The 12,965-nt window shown below is 53.1% G+C and overlaps 1 protein-coding gene across 1 annotated transcript; it reads left to right on the forward strand.

The window, feature by feature from the left end:
* The first annotated feature begins 1,630 nt into the window (after positions 1 to 1,630).
* On the forward strand, positions 1,631 to 11,214 carry Slc27a5 (solute carrier family 27 member 5). Its single transcript, XM_090322003.1, has 10 exons — positions 1,631 to 2,377; positions 2,873 to 3,082; positions 3,419 to 3,577; positions 7,095 to 7,219; positions 9,092 to 9,286; positions 9,357 to 9,447; positions 10,048 to 10,246; positions 10,413 to 10,510; positions 10,702 to 10,832; positions 10,909 to 11,214. Exons 1-10 carry the CDS (start codon positions 1,651 to 1,653, stop codon positions 11,083 to 11,085), a joined length of 2,112 nt encoding a protein of 703 aa, XP_090178129.1. The 5' UTR covers positions 1,631 to 1,650; the 3' UTR covers positions 11,086 to 11,214.
* The last annotated feature ends 1,751 nt before the right edge of the window (positions 11,215 to 12,965 follow it).

A 12,965-nucleotide genomic window follows, 5' to 3' on the forward strand; every position in this document is an offset into this window, starting at 1 on the left:
TCATACTTTATTTATTTAGTTCCAGTCCAGGGGGCTTGAACTCAGGGCCTGAGCACTGTTCTTGAGCTTTCCTCAAGGCTAGAGCTCTACCACTTGGGCTTTTCTATGTATGTGGCACCGAGGAATTGAATCTGGGTCTTCGTGCATGCTAGGCAAGCGCTGTACCACTAGGCCAAACTCCCACCCTGACCATAAACTCTTAAGCTAACATTCTTGAGTAATCCAGTTCTTTTCTTATCTTGATCTGGGAGGAGGGTCAGGCATAGGCCCAGGGCCACACTTCTGCACATGCCTCTGCACTCTGCCTAAGTGACCTTTGTTTTCTAGGCCTCCCTGCCATGGGGCCTTTGCATGTAGCCGGAGGGTGCCTTTAGCCTTGCTTAGGGAACTCAGTGGTCCCCAACAATAGTGCCCAAGAGAAGAGACTTGGGAACTACTGTCGTCAGCAACAAGAGGCAGGCACATCACTGGATGCAGCTGAGGGTATGTGATATTTCCCTCTAGAAGTGGGAACTCTTCCCTTACGATCCTTGACTTTCACTGCAGAACAAGAATTTCTGAACAAGTCACCATAGTAAGAAAACTTGGCAGAGCTTCTTTTGCTAGTCCTGGGGTTTGATCTCAGGGCCTGGGCACTGTCCCTGAGCTTCTTTTATTTAAGGCTGGCATTCTACCACTTGAGTCACAGTGCCACATCCAGCTTTTTCTGTATATGGGGTACTGAGGAATGGAACCCAGGGCTTTGAGTATGCTAGGCAAGCATTCTACCACTAAGCCACCTTCCCAGCGCTTGGCCAAGCTTTATTGAGTAAGTAAACCAGTAGATAAACAAAAAAGACAAAAAATAAAAATAAAAAAAGCAAACAGAGGGGCCGGGAGTTTGGCCTAGTGGTAGAATGCTTGTCTAGCATGCATGAAGACCTGGGTTCTATTCCTTGGTACCACATGCATAGAAAAAAGCTGGAAGTGGTGCTGAGGCTCAAGTGGTAGAGCTCTAACCTTGAGAAAAGTCCAAAGGCAGTGCTCAGGCCCTGAGCTAAAGCCCAAGACTGGCAAAAAAAAAAAAAAAAAGCAGACTAGCAGAAAGGCTAATAGACTGCCCTCAAAGGGAGATACACACCTAGCTCCTTGGGCCATGCACTGACTTCAATGCTATATAAAGATGTTTAATTTTTGCTTTAATCACTCTGGTGTTATACTTTCTGAGTTGCTGGATGTTTAGAGCATTTTTATTCCAGGTAAGAATGTATCCTGCCATAAAACATATCCTTATCCTTGTCCTGTTGTCTCCATTTTGGGTAGGAGGTTGCTCAACTTTTGGGGGAGCATTTCTCTCAGGAAAGCATACATCCTGTCAGACAAATGTGAATTCTTGGGGCAAGAAATGCATATCTCAGGAAGGAATGCCTTCTGTTGTCTTTGAAGAAAAGACAGTGCTTCTTTGTTTCTAAACACCATGTTTCTGCCTCAATTTCCTTACTCAGCCCTGACACTACCTCAGATAGAGCTATTGGCAGCAAAGTTATGGGGCAGAGTCCTCTTTGAATGATGATCTGTGGTCTGAGTGGGAGGGAGAGTTTGGACAGGAAATTAGCATCAGAGACTGAGCCAAAGGTAAGAGTACGAATTCCCAGTCATTTCTCTGGTGCCATGGGGGCGAGACAGAGGCTAGCCCTTTTCTCTGGTGCCATGGGGGTGAGACAGTGGCTAGCCCTTCTGCTGCTATTGCTGCTACTCATCGGAGGACTCGGGCAGCCCCTGTGGCCAGCCCTCATGGCCCTGGCCCTACACTGGCTCCTGGGAGACCGCATGTGCTTTGGGCTGCTTGGCCTGGCAGTGCTGTCTTGGATCTGGATCAACCCCTGGATGCCCCACGGTCTGAGCCTAGCAGTGGCAGCTCTTACCCTGGCTCTGTTACCTCCAAGGCTGCCCCTGGAGTTGCGTTGGCTGCCCGCGGATGTGGGATACTTAGTCAAGATCTTCAGCCATGGCCTGAGCATCCGGACACGCTTGAGACAGAAGCCTCCTGACACCTTTGTGGATTCCTTTGAGCGGCAAGCACTAGCACAGCCTGACCGGACGTGCTTGGTGTGGACGGGGCCCGGAGCCTGCTCAGTCACCACTGGCGAACTGAATGCTCGGGCCTGCCAGGCAGCCTGGGCCCTGAAGGCTGAGTTGGGTGGTCCTGAGGGCCTGCATTCCACAGAGCCCGTTGCCCTTATGGTTCAGGCCTCTCAGACCATTTCTGCCTTGAGCCTGTGGCTGGGGCTGGCCAAGCTGGGCTGCCCAGTAGCCTGGATCAATCCACATATACGAGGACCACCCTTGGTGCATGCGCTGATGGCTTCTGGGGCCCAGGTGCTGGTGATAGACCCAGGTGAGAGGGTATGGAGCAGGGGGAGGAGGGAGGAGGAGGGGAAAGGGAATGAACTCAAGGCCAGAGGCCCTGGTGGGGGCTGGGTAGAGAATTCTTCCCCACCACCCCAAATCCACACAAGCCACAGTCAATTTGGTTTAATATGTAACTAGAAAAGAATGAAATCACTGGGTTCCGTTTTGCTTCATTTCACAAAATTACTATTTCAATCCTATTTGACAAACATTTCTCCTCCTTCTGTGATTCATTACGAAAGAAGAAGAAAGCTCTTCTCTGGGGGCCGGGAGTTTGGCCTAGTGGTAGAGTGTTTGCCTAGCATGCACAAAGACCCGGGTTCCATTCCTTGAAGTGGTGCTGAGGCTCAAGTGGTAGAGCTCTAGCCTTGAGAAAGTCCAAGGACAGAGTTCAGGCCCTGAGCTCCAGCCCAGGACTGCTGGTTCCTCCTCTTGGCCACACCCAGAAGCTTCACCTCCATTTTCCCTCAATGGTCCCTAGAGCTCCAGGAGAGCCTTGAGGAGGTCCTTCCCGAGCTCCAGGCCCAGAACATCCGCTGTGTCTACATCAGCCACAGGTCCCCCACGCCGGGGGTTGGGGCTCTAGGGGCTGCCTTGGATGCTGCCCCGTCTGACCACGTGCCTGCCCACCTGCGGAAGGAGATCAATTGGAAAAGCGCTGCCCTGTTCATCTATACCTCAGGGACCACAGGTAGGGACCTAGCAGCACTGCTGTCCATCCAGCCCCACGCCTGGAATTTGTCCTCTGCTGCCTACCCCGACCCTGAACATGAGTTTCTGGCCTTGACTCCAATCCCAAGTATGGCTGTGTGGTCAGTGCTAGAACGCTGCTCTGCCCGGGAACTGGCACCAAAGTCCTCGCTAAGCTTTTGCTTTGTCCAGTTATTCCCAGGTGCAATTCTGCCTCAGAGCCCAACTGCAAGTTCCCATTCCCTACCCCTGTGAGACCCTTAGACCCAGGAAGGCCCAGCTGTGGAGGCCCCCCTGGCTGGTCACTGCCCCCGCTTTCTACCCCTCTCTCTCGCAGGGCTCCCAAAGCCAGCCATCATCACTCACGAGCGGATACTGCAGATGAGCAAGCTCCTTTCCTTCTGCGAGGTCACAAGGGACGATGTGGTCTACAACGTTCTGCCTCTGTACCACGCGATGGGGCTTGTTGTGGGACTGCTTGGCTGCTTGGAACTTGGTAAGTCTTTCTCTGGACCTTTCCACTTCATAGAAGCACTGCGGTTGGATGTCAGGGTGAGGCAGTCAAGATGGGAGGCTGTCATCCTCGCTGCTCAGGAGGCTGAGACCTGAGGGTCGCCAGCCTGGGCACTAATGAACTCGAGGCTCTTAGCTCCAATGAACCATCAGAAAACCAGAAGTGACACTGTGGCTCAAGGGGTGGAGTGCAAGCCCCTTGAGCTGAAGAGCTAAGGGACAGCACGCAGGCCCAGAGCTCAAGCCCCATGACCAACAGAAGAAAAGCAAAGTGATGACCACATTGGTGGGCCAGCCCTATAATCCAAGCTACTCAGGAGATAAAGATCAGGAGGATTGTGATTCAGGCCAGTTACAGAAAAAAAAAATTGTATGTGCCTATGATCTCAGCTTTGTGTGAAGCATAAATAGGAAAATCACCATCCTGGCTGACATGAACAAGGAATTGTATTTGGTAAAGGGTTTAAAGGGCTGGCCGGGAGTTTGGCCTAGTGGTAGAGTGCTTACCTAGCATGCACAAAGACCCGGGTTCAATTCCTCAGTACCACATACAGGGAAAAACCAGAAGTGGTGCTATAGCTCAAGTGGTACAAGTAGTAGAGCACTAGCCTTGACAAAGTCCAAAGAAGTGCCCAGTCCCTGAATTCAAGACCCAGAACTGGCAAAAAAAGGAAAAAGAAATAAAGAAAAGAAAAGAAAAGAAAAGGGAAAGGGAAAAGTGCTGAGGGCATGGCTCAAAAGGTAGAGTCTTCCTAACAAGCACAAAAGCCCTGCAGTCCAACCCCAGCAGGGCTTAGGAGGTAAACTAATGAAATACCCCTGTCCTCTGGCTTCTTCTGGTAAAGGACACAAAGCAGGGAGCTCACAGCCACCCAGAGGTTGGGACAGGGAGACGGTCCCTAAGGGCTGTGTCTTGGGAGGTAAGGAGAGCTGACAGGAGAGGTGGGAGCCCAAAGGGGCAGGCAGTGGAGCTGCATCCCAGAGGAGTCAGTGAGGGGATTCGTATCAGCTACTCAGGCATGCTCTGTGCTGTGTGTGGGGCTGGCACTTGTACTCAGGGCCTCATGCTCTTGCTCTGCTTTTTTTCTTACGGCTATGACTCTACCACTTGAGCCATGCCCTCAATTTCAGATTTTTGCTGGCGAATTGGAGATTAATCCCTCCGATTTGTCTGGGCTGCCTCTGAACCAAGATTCTCTGATCTCAGCACCCTGACTAGCCAATACTCAGCAGTCTTTTGTTTTGCCAGACCTGCACTTGAACTCACAGCCCGGGCACTGTCCTGTGGTTTTCTCAAGTCGAGCACTCCACCACTTGAGCCTCGGCACCACTTCTGGCTTTTTCTATGGTGCTGAGGAATCGAACCTGGCTTTTTGTGCATGCTAGGCAAGCACTCTACCACTAGGCCAAGCTCTTAGCCCTCTTTTTTTTGTGCCAGTATTGGGGTTTGTACTCAGGCTTGGTCCTGAGCTTTTCTCTCAAGCAGGTACTCTATAACTTAAGCACAGCTGCCCTTCTAGCTTTTTGGTGGTCAGTTGGAGATATGAATCTCATAGACTTTCCAACCAGGGCTTAGCTTTGAACTGCAATCCTCATATTTCAGCCTCCTGAATAGCTTGGATTATAGGATTGAGCCACAGGTTCATATTATTCTAGATCTATATTATTTTATTTATTTTATTTTTTGCCAGTCCTGGGCTTGAGCTCGGGGCCTGAGCACTGTCCTTGGACTTTCTCAAGGCTAGAGCTCTACCACTTGAGCCTCAGCACCACTTCCGGCTTTTTTCTATGTATGTGGTACTGAGGAATTGAACCCGGGTCTTTGTGCATGCTAGGCAAGCACTCTACCACTAGGCCAAACTCCCTGTCCCCTATTTTATTTATATTATTCATCCGGTATGGGTACTTTGTGCTTCCCAATTGTCACACTGGAAGCAGCTCTTGTCTGTTATTTTTCCTTAGGAAATACTGAGATAGATTGGGAAATCTGGTTCAACTTCCTGTGTTGTCCAGCTTTTGTATATACTTTTTTTTTTTTTTTGCCAGTAATGAAACACTAACTCAGGGCCTGGGCATTGTCCTTGGACACTTTTGTTCAAGACTACTGCTCTGCCACTTGAGCCACAGCACCTCTTCCAGCTTTTTCTATATATGTGGTACTGAGGAATGGAACCCAGGTCTTCATGCCTGCTAGGTGAGCACTCTACCACACTCTGCCACTAGGCTATGCTCCCAGCTCTTGGAGATGTTTTGTTGTTATTGCTAGTCTCGGGTCTTGAACTCAGGACCTGGGCTCTGTCCCTGAGCTCTTTTGCTGAAGGACAGCATTCTATCAATTAAGCCAAGTTCCAGTTCTGACTTTTTTTCTTTTGTAGTTTTAGTGGAGATAAGAGTCTCCCAGACATTCCTGGCCAGGCTGGGTATGAACCACAGTCCTCAGATCTCAGTCACTTGAATAGCTAGGATTACAGGCATGTGCCATTTGCCTCTTGGGGATTTGTGATTCTGAGGTTTGGGGTTAGAAACAAAACTGTTACTTTTAAGGAACTTGGATTCATTTTCAGAGAATATTATTTCTCAAAGAAAACAAATGTGTGTCCAAGCACATGAGCAGTTTCTCCTTTGAGTGCAAGAATGATAAGCCAGATTCAGAGGAATGGAGAGAGGACTTCCTTTCTGAGTGAACAGAATGACTCCTAAATCTTATTAATCCTTTCGTCTATACACCTATACATCCTCCCATCTAACTACTTACCAGCTTCCTTCTCCATCCCCCCCCCACATCCATCCATCCTCCATCATTACACCTGTCTATTCGTTTGTCTCTCCACCCATTCATCCATCTGGTCATGCTACCAGCCATCCAACCGTGCATCATCCATCCCTCCTTCCTTCCTTCCCAGTCTGTATTTCTACCAACTTACCTTTCCACTCACCCACTGTATCCACCACCCTATCTATAGATCTGACTCAAGTGACTCAAGTGGGCTATTGACTTATCAGATTTAAAAAATTAGTATTCAGCCTTTGTTTAGGAGTTTTCACCTTGTAACAGGCACTCAGCTTTTCACACACTCTGCAAATAGGACCCCATCCTCCATTCACTCTTCTGAACCATGAATGGAAAGATTACCTTAGCATTGTCTTATGTTCCAAGAGTCACAATCAGGTAACCAGATTCTTTTTTCCTTTTTCTTTCTTTCTTTTTTTTTGGGGGGGGGGTGGGTCATAGGGCTTGAACTCCACCTGGGTGCTGTCCCTGAGCTCTTCAGCCCAAGGCTACCACGCTACCCTTCAGCCAAGCCCCACTTTCTGTTTTCTAGAGGTTAATTGGAGATAAGAGTCTCAGGTTCTTTTGTGCCCGGGCTGGCTTTGAACCTTGATCCTCAGATCTCAGCCTCTTGAGTAGCTAGGTTGACAGGCCTGAGCCACTGCACCTGGCTTCTAGGTAACCAGATTCTCACAGAAAGTAGAAGCATAACTACTGTTCTCCCTCCCAGGAGCCACGTGTGTCCTGGCCCCGAAGTTCTCGGCCTCCTGCTTCTGGGATGACTGTCGGCAGCAAGGCGTGACAGCGGTTCTGTATGTGGGTGAAGTACTACGGTACCTGTGCAACACTCCCCAGGTGAGATTCTAGGATGGGAGTTCTGCAGTTAGCATCACAGGCATAAAATTCCAGGTGACGTTAACCTTCTCAGATAAATACTGGTGGAAGGATGGTAGAATAGTGAGCTCAATCCCCACAACAAAAAAGGAAAACCAACATGAATCACTTAGGTGTGGAACTCATGGAAACGTCCCTCAGATGCAGCACCCTGGACTCTTGTCCAGGGATCCACACAGGATTGATCTCCTATAGGAGAACCGGGAGCGGGGGCCTAGTGGTGGAGTGCTCGCCTAGCACACACGAGCCGAGTTCCATTCTTCCGTACCACATACACAGAAAAAGCTGTGGTTCCTGTGGTAGAGCGCCTTGAGCAAAAGCCAGTCCTGGTGCTTCCACTCAGGGCCTGGGCACTGTCCTTGAGCACTTTCCGATCAAGGCTACCGCTCTACCCCTTGAGCCATAGCACCACATCCAGCCTTTTCTGTGTATCTGGTAACCAAGGAATCAAACTCAGGGCTTCATGCATCCCAGGCAAGCACTCTACCACTAGGCCACAATCCTGGACCCCCAAAATAGATTTTCTGTAGGGCTCCTTTGGTGATTTTTGTTGGTGACTTCACCTTTGTTCTCCTGTAGAAGACAGGGTCAGGGGCCAGGAGTGTGGCCTAGTGGTAGCATGCTTGCTTAGCATGCACTAAGCCCTGGGTTCATTTCCCCAGAACCACATACACAGAAAAAGCCAGAAGTGGCACTGTGGCTCAAGTGGCAGTATGGTAGCCTTAAAGAAAAAGTGTCCAAGGTCAGTGCCCAGGCCCTGAGTTCAGGCCCCAAGATTGGCAAAAATAATAATAATAATAAAAATAGAGTTCAATTTAAAAAGAAAGAAAATAGGGTCAAGCAGCTTCTACCAGAGGGTATATTGTGCAGATTAAGCACGGGTGAGGTGCCTAGGACAGGGTGTGGCTCCACAGATGAGCCACTCCCACCCTTACAGTCATGAAGCATAGCCCCTTATAAAAGTCTCTAGGCAAAATCCTTTGGCATGCCTCCAGGTGAAGCTTGCTTGGAACCCCTTGAGGAAAGGCTCTCTGTTGACTCACCCAGGCAGGGCCCTCAGGTACTCTTAAGATGAAGTTTCTAGTCATGCCACTGGAGTGTCTTCAAGTAACCCCTCTACATAAGGCTTTCAGGTAAATCTAGATAAATATTCCCTATGTGAGATCCAGTTGAAAGAGTCTCTAGTCCCTAGGTAATTCTAGTAACTCAACAGGTAAAGTCCTGGGTTAACTTTTCCCATGCAAAGCTCCTAGATAACCTCTCCAGGTGACCACCAAGACCAGGAAAGACTAGCAACTTCCCTTTATGTTGTGACCCAGTTCTGGGTCTTGAACACAGGACTTTGGCACTGTCCTGAGTTTATTTGCTGAAGGCTAGCACTCTACCAATTGAGCCACGGTACCACTTCTGGGTTTTTCTTTGTGGTACTGAGGAATTGAACCCAGGGCTTCATGCATGCTGGGCAAGCACTCTACCACTAGGCCACAGTCCCAGTCCCCCATAAGAACTCTTAAGAACCACAGTTAGGCTGGGCACCCACGGCTCATGCATGTAATCCTAGCTACTCAGGAGGCCGAGAGCTGACGATCATGGTTCAAAGCCAGCCCAAGCACCAAAGTCAGTGAGAACCACCAGAAACTGGAAGTGGGGTAGTGACTCAAGGGGTAGGGCAACAGCCTTGGGTTGAAGGGCTCAGGGGCAGCGCCGCAGATGGGTCCTCACTTGTAAGTCTCCCATTGCCTCTTATACAGTTCCCAAGGGGAGGCCCGTGGATAGCTGCCCCCTTCTCCAGGTCAGGCGCCATGACCCCTTCCTCTTCGGGTGTTCCTGCAGAGGCCCGAGGACAAGACACACAAGGTGCGCCTGGCGATGGGCAACGGGCTCCAGAAAGACGTGTGGGAAGCCTTCCAGCAGCGGTTCGGACCGGTTCGGATCTGGGAGTTCTATGGCTCCACGGAGGGCAACATGGGCTTGATGAACTACCCGGGGCGCTGCGGGGCCGTGGGCAAGACCAGCTGGTTCCTGCAGGTGCGCGCGGGCCCGGCGGGGCGGCCTCGTGGGCCGCAGCCTCCGCCCACACCGCGCCTCCCCACCACAGATGCTGACCCCCCTGGAGCTCGTACGGTTTGACGTGGAGAAGGCAGAGCCCCTGAGGGACAGCCGCGGCCTCTGCATCCCTGTGGGTCCAGGTGCGTGTGTGCCGGGGACAGGGGGGAGGACGGAAGGACCGGCGCGGACTCTACCCTCCGCAGGCCAAAGCCGAGACAGCAGGGAGGGGCGCGGCCTTCCCGGGGCAGGAGCTGGGAGGATCCTGGAAGAGCCTGGGTCAGGGGCGGCGGGGGCTTTCCGGCCGGCCCGGGGGACTGCGCGAAGCTCTGGGGGCTTGCCCGGGGCGCGGGCCGCGGCCGGGCCGGGCGCCCCGGACCCGCCACGTGCGGGCCGCGCAGCCCCGCGGCTCCGAGCCGGGTCCGCCGGGCCCTGCCGGGCCTCCGCCGGCCTCCCCGGGCCTCCGCCGGCCTCCCCGGGCCCCGCCGGCCTCCCCGGGCTCCGCCAGGCCTCCGCCGGCCTCCCCGGGCTCCGCTAGGCCTCCGCCGGCCTCCCCGGGCCTCCGCCGGCCTCCCCGGGCCTCCGCCGGTCTCCCCGGGCCCCGCCGGTCTCCCCGGGCCCCGCCGGCCTCCCCGGGCCTCCGCCGGCCTCCCCGGGCTCCGCCGGCCTCCCCGGGCCCCGCCGGGCCTCCTTGGTTCCCAGTCCCTGACTTTTCTCCCGCCGCCGCGCCCGGCCACCTCCAGGGGAGGACGGCCTCCTGCTGACCCAGGTCCTGAGCCACAGCCCCTTCCTGGGCTACCGCGGCCCCCGGGAGCACTCGGAACGGAAGCTGGTGCGGAACGTGCGGCGCCCGGGCGACCTTTACTACAACACCGGGGACGTCCTGGCCAAGGACCGCGAGGGCTTCCTGTACTGGCGCGACCGCCTCGGCGACACCTTCAGGTCCCGCGGCTGGGTCGGGGGCGGGGCCTGGCGCGGGTGGGCGGGGCCTGGTGCGCGCGGGTGGGCGGGGCCTGGCTCCAGCGGGCGTGGTCTCTCCGGGGTGGGCGGGGCCAGCCGCGGGTGGGGCTTCCGGGGCGGGGCCGACCTCTGGCTTCTGCCCCCGTAGATGGAAGGGCGAGAACGTGTCCACGCGGGAGGTGGAGGCCGTGCTGTCACGCGTGGACTTCTTGCAGGAAGTGAACGTCTACGGCGTTCCCGTGCCAGGTGTGGCGGGCTTGCCGGACCCACAGCACAGTCTCACGCAGCTTCCCGGGGCGGGGAGCGCAGTTCCGGGCGGCTAGACCGCCGAGGCGCCCGGTCCGCGTGGCCGCAGCGCCGGGCCGGGCCGGGCCGGGCCGAGGGGTCCGCCGTGCCTCACGAGGTGAGTCATCTGAGAGTGACCCTGTGCTTCCCAGGGTGCGAGGGCAAAGTGGGCATGGCTGCCGTGCAGCTGGTCCCAGGACAGGCCTTCGACGGGCAGCGGCTTTACCAGCACGTCCGCACCTGGCTCCCTGCCTACGCGGCTCCTCACCTCATCCGTGTCCAGGTGAGTCAGGGTGGCAGCAGTACCCGGTGAGGGGGCAGAGTGCCACGGGCAGGAAGTGACCATCGCTGCCCCACAGGGTGCCCTGGAAATCACAAGCACCTTCAAATTGGTGAAGTCCCGCCTGGTGCGTGAGGGCTTCGATGTAGGGGCCATCGCTGATCCCCTGTTCATACTGGACCACAAAGCCCAGACCTTCCAGCGCTTGACAGCCGACGTGTACCAGGCTGTGTGTGAGGGTACACGGAAGCTGTGACCTAGCCCACAAGGCATCCAGGGGAGCTGAGACTAACGCCGCTGCCCCCTCAACATACCTGTGCAACCAAGTTATGAGCCCAGATGCAGAAGGGTCCCAGTAACCCTGAAAATAAACGTACACAAAGAACTGTGTGGATGTGAAACTGGAAAAATGAGGGATCAGCCCCAGGATGTTCCTGCCAGACAGACAGAGGTGTAGGGCAACAGCTAGCAACCAGCTTCGCAGGCGCTCCAGGGTACAGAGAGGAGCACCCTGACTCTGGCCCTGGTCTCTTGGGAACTCAGGAGAAGGAAGAAACTACTCCTTTCTTTTTCAAACAAAGTATCACCATGCAAGCCAGGCTTACCTCAAACTCACTTTGTAGCTGAGGGTGGGCTCAGCTTGTGGTCTTCCTGTCTTCTGAGCTGCTGAGATACAGACCAGGGCCACCATATTTTCCTGGAAGGTGCTTCTGCAGGTCTGTCATATTCCACAGGGAGCCTGACCTGGCCTTTGGACCAGCTGCACCCCACACAGATAAAAAGGGAGCAAGGGTCGGGTCAAGGAACTTTGGGCTTCATTAGGAATGGAGTCATAGCCTGAAGTAGAGAAAATACAGCCTTGGGGCTGATGCAGTTCAGGAACTCTTGCTCTCCCTTGGCTCTATGTGCTCAAGACAGGTGTTACACCACTTGAGCCACCTCCACGTTCAGCTTCTTGCTGGTTGGAGATGGAGTCTCATAGCCTTCTATACGGCTGCTGGCTTCAAACCTCAACTTCAGGTCTAAGCCAACTGAGTAGCTAACATTACAAGCATGAGCTACCAGCATTATATTACTGCCCATTATCTGATCCCTTAAGTCTCTAAGAACTTTTTCATGGTCCACACTTTGTAAGCCAGTGAGGCCTTCACTAGATTTCCTGCTGTCAGACAAAGATGATGTCTGGAATATGGACTGAGGAAATTCTCCAGCCAATATATTACCAACTGTTTGATGTACTAAAATTTGGGAAATAGTGTGTGTGTGGATTGCAGAGCTTGAGTCCTAGAATCACCTGCCTTCCATACCTGGTTCTTACAATGGGAAAAAAGGGACATACAATAGTGTCCTTCAGTGGTGTTTAGAGAGATTAAATAAGACATGGCTGGGGGGCTGGGAGTTTAGCCTAGAGTGGTAGAGTGCTTGCCTAGCATGCATAAAGACCTGGGTTCAATTCCTCAGCACCACATACATAGAAAAAGCTGGAACTGGTGCTGTGGCTCAAGTGGTAGAGCTCCAGTCTTGAGAAAGCACAAGGACAGTGCTCAGTCCCTGAGTTCAAGCCCCAGGAGTGGCAAAAAATAAATAAATAAATAAATAAATAAATAAAAGACATGGCTGGGTTACTGGTGGCTCACATTTGAAATCCTAGCTACTTGAAACCAGACAGCATGAGCAGTTAAGTCAGTGAATTCTTTTTCATTTTTCTTTTTCTTTTTTTTGGGTCAGGGCCTGGGCATTGTGCCTGAGCTTTTGTGCTTAAGGCTATCATTCCACCACTCTGAGCCACAGCTCCACTTCTGGTCTCTGGTAGTTAATCGGAGATGAGAGTTTCATGAGCTTTCTTGTCTGGGCTGGTTTTGAACCATGTTTGTCAGACCTCAGCATCCTGAATAGATAGCATTACAGGCCTGAGCCATTGGCACCTGGCTCTATGGGACTCTTACCTCCAAATAACCACCCAAAAGTGTCACTGCAGCTCAAAGTGGTGGTGCACTAACTCTTGAACCCAGGACCAAGACACATGCACAGAGATAAATAAACCCATGGTGGATGAGGAGAAAGGGAACTCTGCCCTTCTACTTTACCTCTCATGAAGTCCTGAGTGGCTGTCCAGAGCCTGATGCTCCCCAGGGG

Source organism: Megascapheus bottae, chromosome 31, assembly GCF_031878675.1.
Source record: "Megascapheus bottae isolate mThoBot1 chromosome 31, mThoBot2.hap1, whole genome shotgun sequence".
NCBI classification, from domain to species: domain Eukaryota; kingdom Metazoa; phylum Chordata; class Mammalia; order Rodentia; family Geomyidae; genus Megascapheus; species Megascapheus bottae.